Here is an 18,281-nt window from a genome sequence, read left to right as displayed (position 1 = left end):
TGAGTGTTGTTCTTAGATCTACCAGGCAGTTGTTATCTTGTGTTAGGGAGCTGTTATCTGGTTACCTTCCCATTGTTCTTTTGTTTGGCTGCTGGGGGGGGGGGAAGGGAGGGGGTGATATCACTCCAACTTGCAGTACAGCAGTAAAGAGTGATTGAAGTTTATCTGAGCACAAGTCACATGACTTGGGGCAGCTGGGAAATTGACAATATGTCTAGCCCCATGTCAGATTTCAAAATTGGATATAAAAAAATCTGTTTGCTCTTTTGAGAAATGGATTTCAGTGCAGAATTCTGCTGGAGCAGCACTATTAACTGGTTCATTTTGAAAAAAATGTTTTTTCCCATGACAGTATCCCTTTAAGGTTTAAAACTTTCCTAGTCTGGCAATAAATGATGTTTATGTTTATACATATTAGGAATTTGACAATATTCTTGTCTTGACGATTCTGGTCTGGAATATATATTTACATTGGATACTATATTTTAGATTACTGCACCTAGATAACAGCATCACACACACACATATAGCATAGGGTTTGCTTAGAGAGAGAGAAACGCACAACTAATTCAGATGAAAAATAATTCTGGTGCTTATTTAGCCCATTTGGCAAACAATGTAGTACAGGTATAGGATCCGTTTTCAGGAAAGCTCCGAATTACGGAAAGGTGGTCTCCAATAGACTCCATTTTATCCCTGGTTTTGGCCAATGCTAGTGTAAAAGCAGTATAAGGATTAATTATCACTTTTGATATTTGAATTTTAGAGATGGAATTTGATTTGGACAGAGTTCTGAAAGAAGTCCCGATACATATTGAGGACCCTCCCTACCCATCCAGCAGGCCAGACAAACGTACATCTAGTGCGATAGCAGAACTACCCTCAGGAGAAGGCAAAAAATTGGAACATTTCACAAAACTACGTCCCAAAAGGATGAAGAAGCAACAACCAAGCAAAACCACAGTAAGATCGTATCCTGCACTGTTCTGTAGAGTGCCTTGTTCTTAATGCATTATCTTATTGTAGGAGGATTAGCTTTTGTGGATCTTTTGCACTGTTTATTTCAGGAATGTAAAATTAGGCACCAAACTATTTATTTTTATTAGGATCATAAAAACAACATCCCTTTAATTGGCAATATCTTAATATATTCTACTCTAATGCAGCCATTGTTATCTGAATACAAGTATGCAAATCAGCTCATCTGAAACACAAACTCAACATAATAAGTCTCTGTATGCTGCAATTAGACAAGCAGCTTATTAAAGTCCAGTGTTAGTTCAAAGAAAAGCTGCTGTTTAGCAATGCACAGAAAGATATCTAGAAATACAAAGTCAGTCTGACTCCCCACATTAAACCCTGTGTCACATCTTTATTTAAATCTAGAGAAAACATAATAGAAATAATTTACCATATCTGGGAGAACAAGTGCTACAGCGGAAAGAGCATGTATGTGTCTCCTCCCGCCTAACAAACCTTATGGCAGATTAGATCTGTATGGAGAAAGGTAGGCATTCAATGTCCAAACAAAGTTTTTTGGAAAAGGCTCCCAGACCAGTGGAATTGGGGGCAGCTATACTGTCTTATATATTTCTTTAAATATAGGAGAGTGACCATGTTATGACCTAAAGGGAGGCTGTCTCATTACAGAGAAAAGGCAAATAAGTCAGAAATGAAGACAGTTTGTTAAAAGACAATATTATGGAAAACTGCATTTCTTTTATTTAGAAGTTTTCTAAATAATAGGTATGCCACACCTTAGTTTCTACAGTTGTTACATGGCATGAATCAACAATCCAGTACAACATTTGTTGTGCTGTTTTTCTAAGATGTGGTTTGTTAAACTCAAACATAGATCTCATATTATTATATAAGTAACTTTCAACATGCTCACAGAAATACAAGTTATAAACTTTGAATCAAAACAGGATTTGTTATTGAAGAACTTCTGCCTTGAACACGTCATATCATTTATTTTAGCAGCTTGGTGCTGAAGCCCCCCCGGATGGTGAGCAGAATGGACTCATGAGCAGGGTAGATGAAGGTATAGATGAGTTCTTCAGCAAGAAAGTCACTAAAATGGAGTCAAAGTAAGTTGAATAAAAATATTAATGTGCAGGAGATGGTTTTCTGAAGGTAGCAATGAAAGTAATATGTAAATGAAAAACATTAAAAAAGAATTGTTACAGCCTTAACTCTTTATGTGTCACATATAGAATATACAGTGCTGGCAGTAAAGGTACAGGTTCTCTGTTTCCTGGTTCTTCTATTAAGTGAGGTCACAGAGTTTGTCTTCAGGGAATTAGTAGGTTTGCCTTTTTGGCAAAATTTACATGTGGAGTAATTGCATGCAAACTGTTTCATTGCAGCACAATGACCCAACAAGCAATTCTTGCTCTTGCATATAAGTGAGAGTTCCACAATTTGTCCTCTGCCCATACTAATCTCCATGGGGGTGAAATGCTTAGAATGTTTACTATTGCCTTTAAAGGGATACTGTCATGGGAAAAATTTTTCAAAATGAATCAGTTAAAAGTGCTGCTCCAGCAGAATTCTGCACTGAAATCCATTTCTCAAAAGAGCAAACAGATTTTTTTTATATTCAATTTTGAAATCTGACATGGGGCTAGACATAGTCTCAATTTCCCAGCTGCCCCAAGTCATGTGACTTGTGCTCTGATAAACTTCAGTCACTCTTTACTGCTGTACTGCAAGTTGGAGTGATATCACCCCCCCCCTTTTCCCCCCCAGCAGCCAAACAAAAGAACAATGGGAAGGTAACCAGATAGCAGCTCCCTAACACAAGATAACAGCTGCCTGGTAGATCTAAGAACAACACTCAATAGTAAAAACCCATGTCCCACTGAGACACATTCAGTTACATTGAAAAGGAAAAACAGCAGCCTGCCAGAAAGCATTTCTCTCCTAAAGTGCAGGCACAAGTCACATGACATGGGACAACTGGGAAATTGACAAAATGTCTAGCCCCATGTCAGATTTCAAAATTGAATATAAAAAAATCTGTTTGCTCTTTTGAGAAATGATTTCAGTGCAGAATTCTGCTGGAGTAGCACTATTAACTGATGCGTTTTGAAAAAAACATGTTTTCCCATGACAGTATCCCTTTAAGGGAAAATGAAAAGGATCATTTACAGATATTGTCTAGATGCTAAACTTAATTTTAAAACAATTTTTTATTTGTTTGAATATTTTGTCTTTTGTGGCTTTGAATTATTTAATTTCTGTTAAAACGGCTTACCCTAACAACCAGTCAGTCAGAATAGAATATTTGTATGAGAGAGCCTCTTTAGAAATATAATCCATGATAATAAAATGCTCTCACAGAGAATACTATTTTTTGGTTGCTAGTGGTGGTGAGACTGCTGGAGAGAGGCAGAATACTATGGAAATTAATCCCAAAAGCATAAAAAGTAACACCAAATGAGAAGTTACTTAGAATAGGCAATCTAACCATATAATATTATATTTAACTTTCCCTTTAAGTCACTTAAACATTAGGTTTAGAAAAAACTGACCCTCTTCTTAGGGCTCTGCTTAGAGGTACAATAATAATGTCCTGTCCCTTTCCTGTTGGTGACTGCCTGTAAACTCAGTAGAATATGGGGAACCAGTTCAGAGGCTGAGATTTTTATAAGTCTAACATAACTCAAAATATATAAATCAGCCCTGTGCATATGATACACGATTCTGCCCCAATTTTGTTGTAGGCCTGTATTTGGCACCTTGACAGTGGATATTGAATGGTACAGAGTATGAAAAGAGCTTACTGTTGCTCAAAGACTTCTCGCTCTGTTGCTTAGTTACTTGTTGAATTATTGGAAAATCCTAGTGTGGAGTAAAATGTTTGTTAAATAATTAATGAGCAATGGTTTTTTCATTATACAGTAGCTAAGAACGCACTTAATATTAATCAGATATAATGGACTGGATGTAATGGATTCATAGGAAGAGAATTCTGAAATTGTAGCTTACTATATAGAAGGATATTAAGACCAGGCTAAAAAAGCATTAGTATAAATAAACATTAGTATAATCTTTCACTTTTGCTGCGCTCCTGTGAATTAGTGTATAATAATCTTCATATTATGGTTATTGGTAATTTCTCTGTGTAATGCTGAAGTTTAATATGCTTTGAATGATCCCCACTGTCCTATAAACAACCTTGCCACCTTTTTGCTGGGTACATTAGAATTCTTTTTACTGGTGGGTTTCAGAGATTTATTAAAGCTATCATTAACTAAAGAAGCAGCTTGGTTACAGTGGTGACCAACAACCGTGAATTTGTATTGCAGTTCTGGTCATCTGGGTTTAGTCGTGACTTGGACAATATTTGCATGGAGTTAGAATACTCTGACCCTGTCTGTGTGGGTTTTCTCTAGTTGCTTCCATTTCATCCCACAATCTATACACGTTCTTCCATTCTTCTCCATTGCTAACCATATTTTCCTGGCCCTGTTCTCTCTATATTTTGTTCATTGTCAGCTGCTGAACCCGACCCTGTTTGTGTTGCTTAACATGTATACGGTGTATTATAATTGTCAGTTCATTTTTTGGTTCTCTGTTAGGAAACACTCCTTTAAAAGTTCAGAATCTCAAGATGCTGGTGAGTGGGAAGAAAAAAAGAGAAGAGAATCTAGAAAGAGTGGCTTTCTCAATTTAATTAAATCTAGATCTAAGTCAGAACGATCACAGAGTGTTACAGTTACTGAGGAGCCGTCTTCACCGAAGGCCTCACTTAAAAGTCCTGCTCCTGATACAGCAAAGAAAGAGAAAGTGGCAGAGAGCAATGGGACCGTGAGTTCCAGTGCCAGTGCTGGGAGCAGCACTGAGAGATCAGAGGAGGTGAAAACACCGGACTCTTTGGAGGAGAACCTTGATGATCATACAAAGAATGAACGAACTGACAGCAAGAGTAGTCCGCAATCTGGAAGGCGTTATGGAGTCCAAGTGATGGGTAGTGGGCTGTTAGCTGAGATGAAAGCTAAGCAGGAAAAAAGAGCAGCTACTAAGGTAATTTAATATATAGATTATTAGTGTAGCACACATAGATATGAGCCAGGGTGCGAGATGTTCCGTTTTGGTTTTCATCAGACATGAGTGAAGTTTTTTTTAACTTGCGCTATTTATTTCCTGGTCAGGGGCTGTTACATGTAGTACAGCATGGTATTGCTTCCACAGTTGCATGCATTTCTATACCTAAATTTTGGATGAAATTCTTCAGTAAATTACAATTTATGGAGTGAGCATTATGCCTAATCAGGTGTAATATTGGCAAGAGGATGTTTCACAAATACTGTTCTTTAAACCTCAGCTAAATACACACCAGTGGTTATCATGGGAGCTGGTAATGGCTTACGCCAGCACATTTTTTTTAGGGATGCACTAAATCCACACTGTTAGGATTCAACCAAATACTGAATCGACCACAAAACCATTTTGCAGAATCTGAACCTTAATTTAATTGCAAAATACAAAAAAACAAAAATTGTCACTTTCGGACATAAAGTCATTCCTGCAAAAAGACTGGGACTCAGCTGACTCCTAAACTGAATCTGGGACATGGTGTATGTATTTTTCTTTGTGCCTGCTATGTGGATCAAATTACATTTACTCAAATTTTGCATTCTTGTTACTGATATAAAGAAATAAGCTTTTAAGAAAATCTGAATAACCTAAATCCTACCATCTGCCTAAGTATAGTATTGTTCTAAAACTGGTTTTAATTTTTATTTTAGAACTATGTTTTGTTATTCTTTTTCAAGCTGCCCCTAAAATGAAATAAAAGGGTCACTGTAGCTAAAATACTGGTTTTGATATAATTATTGATGATTCCATAGCACCATCTAGTGTTATAGGTTGGCATAAATCCCTAAATAATTTCCCTTAGGTAGACTGTGCAGCATGAACCAGTGAGCAACTGGGCTGACACTGACACCATTTTGCCTTTATTGCATTTATTTTTTCCACCCAAATATTACATTTCTTCATCATACCTGCTCTTCTAAAACACTTCTTGAGGCACAAAACTGCATCTTTCTCTTTATCACAAAGCTAAGAGAACCTTAACCTGATTCTGACATGAAACCAAATGGGAGTGCTTCCTACAACAGAAAACATTGGCCTTTGTTTAACTACGCATTTTTCATAATGTCATCCTGCCATTATGAAATATAAAGTGATGAAATAAAGTAAGATGTTTCTGCCTCCACTTCAGCTGACAATTTGCTTGAAGAAACTACTGTGGATTTCCCTCATATGAACATATACACCTACAGTTATATATTTATATCTCCTAATGAAAACAATAGGTAAAAAGTATATTTACTGAATTAATGTTGATGAGGTGGTATACTTCCCCTAATGGGTTCTCCCTTTTTTTTGCTTATAAATATGGAGGAAACTATGAGAGTAATAACTTTGTGGCACCGATTACAATTAAAAAATTAGAACACTGAACTTTACAAATGATTATTTGTTATTACACCCTTGTTTGATTTACTTCTCCTATTAAAGCTCTATTCCCCAAAAATAGACCACCTCCAATATATATAGATATATATATATAAGAAAACTAGTTGCTGGTGCACACAGTAAACTGCATTTGTGCCTGTGTGCAGGATCAAAAAAAACATATAAACTTCATCTCAAAGAACCGCACCATCCAGGACTTCCAATGTTCAATAAAGAGAAAAATTTATTATCAACGTTTCTGCTCTGTGTCTCAAGCCGTCTTTTTTATCCTGAAGACGGCTCGAGACACAGAGCCGAAACGTTGATAATAAATTTTTCTCTTTATTGAACATTGGAAGTCCTGGATGGTGCGGTTCTTTGAGTTGAAGTTTATATATATATATATATATATATATATATATATATATATATATATATATATATATATATATATGTATATGTATATTTTTATTTGTAAAGCGCTCCTCAAGGGCAAAACACTGTACAGCAAAACAATACATTAGTAGTAACAAACAAGGGGTCATTGGAATAAAAAGTAACAATTATTAGAAATACAATTCACATAAATATAAAAAATATAATTACAATACAGATTAAGTGCTTAGTGTCAAGGAAACAAAAGGCTAGAGGACCCTATCCCATAGGGCTTACAGTCTAAATAAATATATATATATATATATATATATACGGTATTTAGGTTCTTCAATGGAAAGATGGCTATTGGCAGCCTCCCCAAACAGAATGTGCTCTTACCCTGTTGTACAGGTTGTGCTCAATGTGCAGCTGTTTGTGCTCTATTAAAATACTTAGAAATGCTCTGTGATTCAATAACATTTGTTTGTTCTTGTGGAGCACAATAGACACTTGTGCCTTAGGAAAAAAACGTACATGGAACATAAATGACTTGCAACTCTGTGTCCTACGTGTTTATTTTATTATAAAACAAAGGATAGACGAGGAGTCTCCTCAGATCACAAGTTAAAATTTAAAAACTACCAAGCTTGTATTGGCAGGTATATATGTGTGAGACTTATCTCCTGAAGTTCACAAATGATACCTGCCAACTGTTTTCAATACAACTTGGTAATAAAGTTTTTCCAATTGTAACTCGTGATCTGAGGAGACTCCTCATCTCTCCTTTGTTTTCTGAAACTGCTTTTGACTGGAGCGGAGACCAGCTACTAGAGGAGCCAGCACTAGGGATGGGTGAATTTTTTCGCCTTGTTTCGCCACAAAAATGACGCCCATAGACTTCTATGGTGTTGTGCGTCAAAATAAATAGACGCGCGTCAAAAAAATTTCGCCGCGACGAAACGGGTCAAATTCGCCCATCCCTAGCCAGCACGAATGGAGGTATGCCTGTTTTATGACATGGAAGTCTCTAAAAATAAATCCATTTTTATTTTATTATACACAGAAACACGGAAACGATGTTGGCAGCAAAGACACGTCAGACGGTTTGATCATAACAGAAAAACTAGAAGGCAGTGGGGCAGGTAAAATTGTGGGTGTTTTTGCTTTAAGATACGTGCAGTGCAGTGTCCTAAACCTTTATTTTATCATCCACAGAAATTATGGGGGATTACCCATACATGGTTACTGTGTCTCATGTACATGGTCCAACACAATAAATGCATTTCACTTATGTCAATTTAATTTTTAACACTCATTGCATTAAATTATCAGCACATTGTGTTTGTAATACATTGAATCTGTGTTTCTTTTCTTTAGTTTCCAAATTCCATCAGCATTCCACAGAGAGCCGGTTTCCTTTAGCTAGAGGAGAATCCAGTGCCTTAACTGCAGACAAAAACTTGAAAAGTGACGTGAAGCCGGAAGGCAGTGTAAGGTCCAAGAGTTCTTCCAGTACTCCGACCAGCCCAAAGCCACCCCTTCAGTCTACAAAGCCAGCCCTGACAGCACGTCCCTCTGTACCGCAGAAGCCCAGAAGCAGCTCTCGCACTGGTAAACAATATATATATATATATATATATATAAATATATGTGTATTACATGTTTGAATAATGGACTAAGCCTTCTGGTAAGGATTTAACTACAGTATATTATCCCCTTAAAGGAAAACTATACCCCCAAAATGAATACTTAAGCAACAGATAGTTTATATCAAATTGAATGACATATTAAAGAATCTTACCAAACTGGAATATATATTTACATAAATATTGCCCTTTTACATCTCTTGCCTTGAACCACCATTTTGTGACTCTATCTGTGCTGCCTCAGAGATCACCTGACCAGAAATACTACAACTCTAACTGTAACAGGAAGAAGTGAGGAAGCAAAAGGCAGAACTCTGTCTGTTAATTGGCTCATGTGACCTTACATGTGGTTTGTATGTGTGCACAGTGAATCTTACGATCTCAGGGGGCGGCCCTTATTTTTTAAAATGGCATTTTTCTATTTATGATTACCCAATGGCACATACTACTAAAAAAGTATATTATTATGATAATGGTTCATTTACATGAAGCAGGGTTTTACACATGAGCTGTTTTACTTAGTATCTTTTAATAGAGACCTACATTGTTTGGGGGGGGGTATAGTTTTCCTTTAATCTATCTAAAGTCATGCTGACATGTATATCCTGTGTTTTTCTCCTGACTTCACACCTGTCAGCTGATGCCACACCTATGATTTATGCACTGACCTTGACTGTCTCTGTTGCACTGGATATTTTAAGCACTCCTAGGAAACCAATTGGCATATTAAAGGGGAACTATCGCGAAAATGTAATATAATGTACTATAAGCTTCAGCATACTGAAATAAGAAACTTTCTAAATACAGTCAATTAAATATTCTGCATCGTTTCTGAAATAATCAAGTTTATGTTCACTATCCCTCTCTCAGCATCTGTTTCTCTTCATTCTGTCTTCTTGCAGCAGTTGGGTGTCAGATATTCATTGACAGTTAGTTCCAATGTATCTTATAGCGGGGCTCCTTTTGTCTTGAAGATGTATAAGAGCTCACTCTTTACCAGAAAACCCGTCTCTGTACATGCAGAATATGTGCAAAAGGCAGTTATTTTGTTAGATTTTGTTTGTACTGGAATCAGCTATTTGAATGAGCTATAATTAATCTGCTAGGAAAGGAAGCCCCCTATAAGATATATAGGATCTAACTGCCAATGACTATCTGACACCCAACTGCTGCATGAAGACAGAATGAAGAACAACAGATGTTGAGAGAAGAATAGTGAACATAAGCTTGATTATTTCAGAAACGATGCAGAATATTTAATTGATTGTATTTACAAAGTTTCTTATTTCAGAATGCTGAAGCTTATATTACATGATTTTCGCAATAGTTCCCATCCAGTATTCTCTTTGGATTGGGCTTTCTGTAGAACATAGAACATTGTGAGCATTAGTAGAAAATAGGAAAATGTTTAATATTGTGACAATCTTTGCAAATATATTGCCTGTTTCAACAATGCATTATGTAGTAACATGAAAGCAGCTGCTTGGTACATGGAATAAAGAGAGAGAATTGTGGTTCTACACCCAGATTTTCATGGTCCACGTAAGGCCCACATAGAATCTCTTTAGTAACCAGTTTATGAAGGAATCTTCTAAAAGTTTAATGGAAAATATATGTGCCTTACTAACTATATTTAATTTACAGGAACAACATTTCTTTGGTATGTATTTAAGTAATTTAAGAATTTCCGAAAGTATTTAGCAATTTATCCACCAGCAGGAACACATTATGCAGTTTATAGTTTGTGATAACATAACTTACTGGAAAAAAATCATTATCTTAATAAAAGTCTTAATATTTTTTACAGCTTTTATTATAATCTCCTATTATACTGGAGCATAGCAAAATTAAGGGGCTTGGACCCAACCCCACCAAGCACAGAGTGAATCTGAAGAGCTAGATAGGGTCAAAACTAGGGGTAGGCAGACAAGGCATGTCCCGGGGGGGGGGCTCATAGCTCTTTTTCCTTCCCCTAGTTTTGTCCCCTCTTTAAGTCCAAATGATTTGGTGAACAACTTTGTGCAAGCAGAGGCAGGGGTTGTGGGCTCAGCAAGGGCTTGACTTGGGTGCCCACAACCTTAGACCTGACATTGAAGCCAAAGGATAGAAAGTTACCAGGATTGCTCAATTCGAGAAGAGGGCATGCATTTTGTTAGAATTATAACAAGGCTTTTAGTATTTAGAGTCATGTGATATATGTTGTTTTTATTTGACTTATCTTTAGATGACGTACCAGAATCTCCATCTGGGCTGTGTTCCCCAAAATCTTCCCTAATTCCTCCAATACTGAAGAGAGTTCCATCTGACAAAGAGAGAGATAGACAGATGAGCACTTCTCCTGCTGCCAAGCCATTGCTAGATGAAGGTGAGCTGGAATTTGCACTATACAATGAGAATATTTAAAAGGATTAAAATATCAGAATACCAGTTTTTTAAATGGAACAAAAAAGTTACAACACATGTAGCCCACATCATTCTCCAAATGAAACCAATAGCTGTTCTGTCAGTAATCATTTACTGATCATTGATATCGAAGTTTCAAAATAAAACTGCAGATGGTTTAAAAGTGTGTTTTGGAGCAGCTTTTGGAATTAGCAGGTGTAAGTTTTGCTGGTACAGACATAAAACAGAAGTAAGTCTGGTTGTTATAGCAAAAAAATAGGAACAGGAGATAAACAGGATAGCAGAGTTTTTAATATACAGGTATTTATAACGTATATTAACTTATATATGCAAATAAAGGCAAAACACATTTTAATTATATTTGCTTGACTGGATAATGGGGAGAACTAGAGATGAGCATAAAGAGGTCTTTAATTTTATTTTAGTTAGCGCGGATTCCTTTATATTTAAGGTCAAATTTTAGAGATTTTAGAAAACAAGATTAAACTCGCTAAATTTCACTAAAAACACGAATGCCATGAAAGTAATTAAGATCCAAATATGAGTATGAGTATGAATGTAAGTATGAATGAAAGAAAATGTCAGGAACTTATGTACAGGATATAATTGGAGTGGATTATTTATGTGCATGCTAATTACTTAAACATGTTTATACTAAGTATTAATAATCACAACATATTAATAATTTCAACTCTTGAATGTTTTTCCATAATCTCTCAGCACTGTATTTATAATGAGGTTGTTTTCTTTGTCTATTCTCTAAATCGGGGCCAGATGAGACCCTCCAATTGATTTGCCCCCACAACTCATCTGACCTCTTTGTATGACATCATCGTTGTACTTTAATTTGGTCAGAACATGTAGTATAGTGAATATATGGGAAATGTTGGACAGCACTGCTCTATGGATGCTAGCATTTAATCAGTGTAAGAATGGCAGTATTTTGAATACATACCAGGCTGGAAATTTCAATCAATCTTCTAATCTGTGAGAGCAGGAACACCCACCATCAGAACAATGGCAGTTTAACCCTGACTACACAACCTTTCTGTAACACAAGATGCTTATATGAAATGGAACATTTCTGATATCGAATATTTGCATGGTTTCAGCTGTTAAAGTTGTTTATAATATTTAATGCAAGCCAAGTTAGATGCAATACCCACTACCTTACATGTAAGTACTGATCCCTAAAATCCTTCCATAAGGCAACAGATTTCCTAACATGTACATTGGTTTATATCTGTTATGCATTAAAATACATGTACTGACAGGTTTCAGTTACACCAATTGCCTGGCTCTATCTAGCTGTAAGACTTTGCTCCTCAGTGTCCAAAAGGTGACAAAAATCATTCCTTTTTTCTCCCCACAATGCAGTGTTTTCCTCAAAATTCAATCATGTTGTGCCTGCTGCAAGGCCCAAGCAAGGTTATAATGCAGATGCAATATTGGAAACTTCTGGTTGGTTCAGCCACCAGTGAGCAGGGGTTAGTACATGTGCATCCAAGGGTAACACGATGTTGTGTGAAATCATAACGTAGACCAGTCTAATAGAATGACGTGTTATTATCAGATAGGGAAATCCTATTGATATGGTGTATAGCACTGCAGCAGGGTTTGTTTGTTTGTTTTTAAGAAATCCTTCCTTCTCATTCCCATGGTACCTTTCATGGGAAATCATTTTGCCTTTTTATTATCCCAGTGAAACCATTTGGCCTTTTTAATGTCCCAGTAAGAGTGACAATTCTCCCTTAGGGGCAGCACTACCTTGAAATACTATCTCCTTTTGTACTGAAGCCCATAAAGCACCATTACTTCCATTCCCACTCCGACTACTTGCCAGCCTTGAAGAGAGGGCAAAATGCATTTAGTGGGACAGATATATTGGGAAAACAGGTTCTAACTATATTAATGAAATTGATGATCTGGCAGCCAGTTAACTGTTAGTGTTAAGAGCACAAGCTCTTGTGCATCAGTTCAATGCGAGGGTTGAAATGGTAAAAGTAAAGTAAAAGTGTGGCTAAAGGTCTATAGTTGAGCACCCTTTTTAATCCTGGCATTAAAGAAGTAAAATAATCCTCATATTTAGCTGAAAAGTACTGAATCCTAAACATCCTTTTCGCAGCTTGATGCCACATTGATATTGCAAGATTTTCAGTTTCTCCTTTTTCCACCTTTTAAACAATAGGTGTCGCTCTAAGCACAGCAGTGATTATTTGTATGTGAGCATTGCTTCTTTATATAGCAGCCCCTCATGCTGAACCACCTGTATAGAAGCAACTTGATTGTGATTTCACATTTTTCTGTTATCTCATATAACAGACACATAGATAAAGTATGTGTCTGCTAGTCCAGGTGTGTCAAACTCAAATACACGTTGGGCCAAAATTTAAAAAATGCTCCAAGTCGAGGGCCGGACAGGTTCACTGTTAATTGAAATTACCTTATTGTATATATTGAACCTGAAACTAACACAGCACAGAAGTTATTTCCTATAAAACAACATAAATCTTTATGCAGTGTTTACACACAGAAATTTAAAGTGAAAACATTTCCTGCTTAATAAAGTACTATCTCCAGACATTTGGGAGGTTATTTATCAAAGTCTGAATTTATCTCAATATTTTCTGCTACACACTCTGATCAAATCCTCTCGGGTTTTTTAAGGTTATTTATTATTATTCCCGAAAATTTTGCTTCGCGGGAAAAAAAACAGATTTTCACGATTTTTTGGGATTCTTCCATCTGATTTTCATTTTTTTTAATTTTCAACTGAAAACTCCGAAAACTTTGGGGTATTGCACAAAACCCAGCGCACATCAAAAACTCATTGGGACTTCTCCCATTGATGTATATGCATCCTCGACAGGTCTGAAATGCGGGATTTTCAGATTCTCACTTTTCCATCCTCGGGGTTAAAACAATTCCAAAAAATTAGTGATTTTTTTAAAAGTCCGATATTATAAAAAATAAAATCACAAATTTTTCATGATTTTTGATTTTATTAAACCCCCTTTCGTGATTTTTGCATTCGGAGTTTAGTAAATAACTCCCTTGGTGTCTCATCTTGGATACAAGTTCATCTATGTCTGGGGTCAGGCTCTGAGCTGAGTCCACCTTCCATTTAGCTGCCATTTTTCAGGGAGAGGGGTAACGCTAGCTCCACAGGTAAACTGCTGATACACAAGCAGAACAGGGACTCACGCGCCTTTGATTGACTAACTAGTGAGATTTGCAATTCTAATAGTGTGGAGGCAATATACTGGAGGCCAGATCTAATAATAATTAGAATTTATCATGCGGTCCAAATATAATCCCTTCGTGGGCCGGTTCTGGCCCGCTGGCCTTTAGTTTGACACGTGTGCTAGTTCCTTAAAGGAAAACTATAGCCCCCAAACAATGTAGGTCTCTATTAAAAGATACTGAGTAAAACAGCTCATGTGTAAAACCCTGCTTCATGTAAATGAACCGTTATCATAATAATATACTTTTTTAGTAGTATGTGCCATTGGGTAATCATAAATAGAAAAATGCCATTTTAAAAAATAAGGGCCGCCCCCTGAGATCGTAAGATTCACTGTGCACACATACAAACCACATGTATGGTCACATGAGCCAATTAACAGACAGAGTTCCGCCTTTTGCTTCCTCACTTCTTCCTGTTACAGTTAGTGTTGTAGTATTTCTGGTCAGGTGATCTCTGAGGCAGCACAGATAGAGTCACAAAATGGTGGTTCAAGGCAAGAGATGTAAAAGGGCAATATTTATGTAAATATATATTGCAGTTTGGTAAGATTCATTCAATTTGATATAAACTATCTGTTGCTTAAGTATTCATTTTGGGGGTATAGTTTTCCTGTAATCCTACCACCCAACCCCCAGCACATATTTAACATTGATTGTCCTTGTAAAAATGTAAACATTATTCTTGAGTAATTTTCTTAATTAGTTATTTGTCACTTATTTCTTGTTTGTTTTGGTGCTTCTTTAAAGGAACAGTAACACCAAAAAAAAAGAAAGTGTTTTAAAGTAATACAAATATACTGCAGTGTTGCCCTGCGCTGGTCAAACTGCTGTGTTTCCTTCAGAAACACTACTATTGTTTATATAAATTAGCTGCTGCATAGCAATGGGGGCAGCCATTTAAAGTAGAAAAGGCTCAAGTTACACAGCAGATCAGCAGATAAGCTCTGTAGAACATAATATTATTCACTGTTTAACCTGTTTTTTTTTCAATTTCCGCAATTGCTGGGTTATAAAGCTATATTTCACTTTTATCTCAAACATCATTCTCCTTGGTTAAAGGCTTCCTATACCAGCGGTGTCCAAACTTTTTTCACCAAGAGTCATATGTGGTAAAATACACAAACAACCAGGCCACTCACTCGAGGTGAAGTACATATTGCCTCACCTGGGTCTAGGGTCCTAGAGTTAAAGTACATAAATAAACACAGAGACACACATATACACACACACACATATATATAGATAGATACACAGATACACACATATACACACACACACACAACAATGGTGGCACAATACAATATAAGGCCTATAAAGGGACAAAAGCAGCAGCTAATAAGGCCAGCCTGTGTCGTTTGTCTCTTACCTCAAAGCTCCCGGACCCCGGCAGGAGACAGTCACAGGACAGATTCTTCTCTTCATGAAATGGGAAGGTGGGGTCACCTCTATGAACCCCCAATCCCGGCAAAATGCACGGCCATTCGAGAGCAGGCTACACCCATATAAACGCCTATCCAACGTAATCACTGGCCTCCACCTCCCCCGCTGTAACCCGGTCATGGGCCTCGCTACCCTCTCCAGTAACATAACTAGAGGGGACGGGCCCTGGTGCGTGCCGCACAGCCAGGCCCCCCTCCGTATGCAATTTTCGGGCTGCATTTTAGTGGGGGGGGGCCCTGATGGCCCTGGCCCGCTCGCACACCCTGCTCCCCCAGTAGTTCTGCCACTGCCCCTCTCCCCATCACTGCAGTAGCAGCACAGACGTCACATGGATACATTCACAACACTACCGGCAACCTATCTTGCTAGACCAAACCGCGCCTCTCAGTCTAGGCAATCCCGTCCTACGATACCGGGTTCCCAACCTGTGATTGGTCAATAGCAAGGTATTCAGCGAAACTAATGTAGGATGAAACATCAATCAAGACTCAGCAGGCGGTACCTAAAGGAATTTGCTGCGGGCCAATTAAAAATGGATCGCGGCCCGTACTTTGGACTCCCGTCCTATACAATCCACTTCATGTTTAAGGAAGGTGATGATTGTGCTGAGATTCTGTACCCACTTATGAGCAGGGCCAAATTCATCATTTTAAAGGAGAAGGAAAGGTTAAAACTAAGGAAGCTTTATCTACTCTAATTGAAATAGGGAATTTTATGAGAATGGAGGAACTATTTAGTTATACACATGAGAAGCACGAGGTGTTCATAAAGACCTGGTCTCCATGGGTATTGTTTTTGGAACAGGGCCAACATTAGTAATAGCCACATGTGGACTAGGAGCATGAATAAATAAAGATAAATTAATTGTAATGTTGGGCAGGTGTTTGACCAAGTGATTTTCTCTTTTTTCTTATCTCTGTGAGGAATAGCATATCATATATGATATAAGGTATAAATGGTACAAATCCCCCGGCTCATACCGAATAACTAAAGGAAGAGGAGGATATTTTCATTACTGTATTGTGATACTTCCTGTATTTTTATTTGTCTATTCTGTTGTTTTTTCTCTTGCTATTGAATTTATGAAAAATGCAAACAACTATTTGTTTCTGTGAAAGAAAAAAAAAAAGTAATACTACTCAAAGAATCCCCCACATTTCTTACCTTCCATTGTGTACACATGGGCTTCTGTATCAGACTTCCTGTTTTCAGCTTAAACCTCAAGGGCAGGGCTTGAGCATGCTCAGTTTGCGCCTTTCCCCCTCCCTCCTCCCCTCCCTGCTGTAATCTAAGTTCAGAGCAGGGAGAGACTCAGACAGGAAGTGATGTCACAGCAAGCTAATATGGCAGCTGCTGTCCTAAACAAACAGAGACAGTGTCTAGAGAGGTTTACTCAGGTTTGGAAAAACATTCTAAAGAATAAAAATGGCGTTCTAGCTTGCACTGTTGTGGCTAATCTATTGGCAATAAACTGCCTTGGTAGTTTTCCTTCTCCTTTAATCCGTTTCTCTGTTCTTACAATACAGCCAATAGCCACTTGTGAGTTGCCCAGCAGAAGGTACAGATGCAAAGGGCAGGCATGCCTGTTACTCATAGAATGTTGTTTATAGACAAGTCCTGTGCATTGGAGGGGTTTAATACTGTCTTTATTTTCTAGCAGCACGCCCACCTTCCTCATCTGAGGTATCGCCAAAAAAAGGTCAGAGCCAAACTCCAACAGAGGGTCCGGAGCAGAAACCCAAGGCCTTAAGCAAAGAAGGTCAACAGCGAAGCAAATCCTGTGACTCGGGAGAGGAAGTGGATAAAGAGTTTGTTTTTATATAACATTCCAATATATAGAGAGAGAGATAAAAATAAATTTAGATGTATGTTTATTTTAAAGTTCAGTGTTTCTTAGCATCATTTGATTTTGTCTTATGTGTGTTCTCAGATATTTTTCTCATTGTTAAAAAAATTTTTTTTTTTTTTGTTCCTGTACCAGACCTGTTACACTTCCAGCCATTTAACTCTTTGAACTACAAGCCCCTGCATTCTCATTCATTCTACTACTTCCTGAGGATTCAGGAACAGATGGAGGGCTAAAGGTCTGACATTTCTTTGCTTGGCCCAAGAAAACCACGATTCTGTTGCACTTAAAGCTCTAATCATAGCAGTCCTTCAAAATCTCCATCAGCCCCAAGTCTGAGATATATCCCCTGTATAAATGCAGGTTACTCAAACAGTTTTCTGTGGCTAGCTCAGCAATGTTATTTTTGGGTGCATAAAGTGCCAAGTACATTGAAAGTGAAGGCTTTCTTACTATCTATTAGATTTTCACTGATACCAGCTGAATCAAAGAGTAGAGTGTACAGATGCACTAGTCTTAGATGGGCTTCTATTGAAGACTTCTATGGTTGACTGTAACATCACTGTGCATGCCACACACCATGGGCAAAACACCCCAAATTGCTCTCTATTAGTATACGCAGCACCCGGGAACTGAGTGGGATCAGAACTGCTGCACTTGTTTCTGTGAAAGGATACAAATCATATGTTTCCACTTATAGTTAAGGAGCTAAAGTGATCTAAGCTCTGGAAACATAGAAACCTTTATATATGAGTTGATCGGTTTTGATTATACTCCCCGCAGAAGGGAACGAGGAGAATGTATATCTTAGATTTGATCAGACCCTCAGGTGAGGAGCTAGAGTTCTATGTGGA

The 18,281-nt window shown here is 37.5% G+C and overlaps 1 protein-coding gene across 6 annotated transcripts in view; it reads left to right on the top strand.

Annotated features, from left to right (window-relative positions):
- The window catches only part of carmil1.S (capping protein regulator and myosin 1 linker 1 S homeolog), a 157,788-nt gene extending 140,230 nt beyond the window's left edge, over nucleotides 1–17,558 (top strand). For 3 of the 6 annotated variants that reach the window (XM_041567768.1, XM_041567763.1, XM_041567766.1), the window contains 7 exons: nucleotides 767–963; nucleotides 1,981–2,090; nucleotides 4,587–5,031; nucleotides 7,910–7,988; nucleotides 8,224–8,457; nucleotides 10,717–10,857; nucleotides 17,239–17,558. In XM_041567768.1, coding sequence (XP_041423702.1) covers nucleotides 767–963; nucleotides 1,981–2,090; nucleotides 4,587–5,031; nucleotides 7,910–7,988; nucleotides 8,224–8,457; nucleotides 10,717–10,857; nucleotides 17,239–17,405 — 1,373 coding nt within the window. In that variant the 3' untranslated portion in view covers nucleotides 17,406–17,558. The remainder of the gene's footprint in view (nucleotides 1–766; nucleotides 964–1,980; nucleotides 2,091–4,586; nucleotides 5,032–7,909; nucleotides 7,989–8,223; nucleotides 8,458–10,716; nucleotides 10,858–17,238) is intronic. The other 3 variants (XM_041567765.1, XM_041567767.1, XM_041567764.1) reach the window with 2 other exon arrangements.
- The last annotated feature ends 723 nt before the right edge of the window (nucleotides 17,559–18,281 follow it).

The sequence above is a fragment of the Xenopus laevis genome, chromosome 6S (assembly GCF_017654675.1).
Source record: "Xenopus laevis strain J_2021 chromosome 6S, Xenopus_laevis_v10.1, whole genome shotgun sequence".
Taxonomy (NCBI): Eukaryota; Metazoa; Chordata; class Amphibia; order Anura; family Pipidae; genus Xenopus; species Xenopus laevis.
The sequence above is the reverse complement of the archived record's forward strand: the minus strand, read 5'-3'. Positions and strand labels throughout refer to the sequence as shown.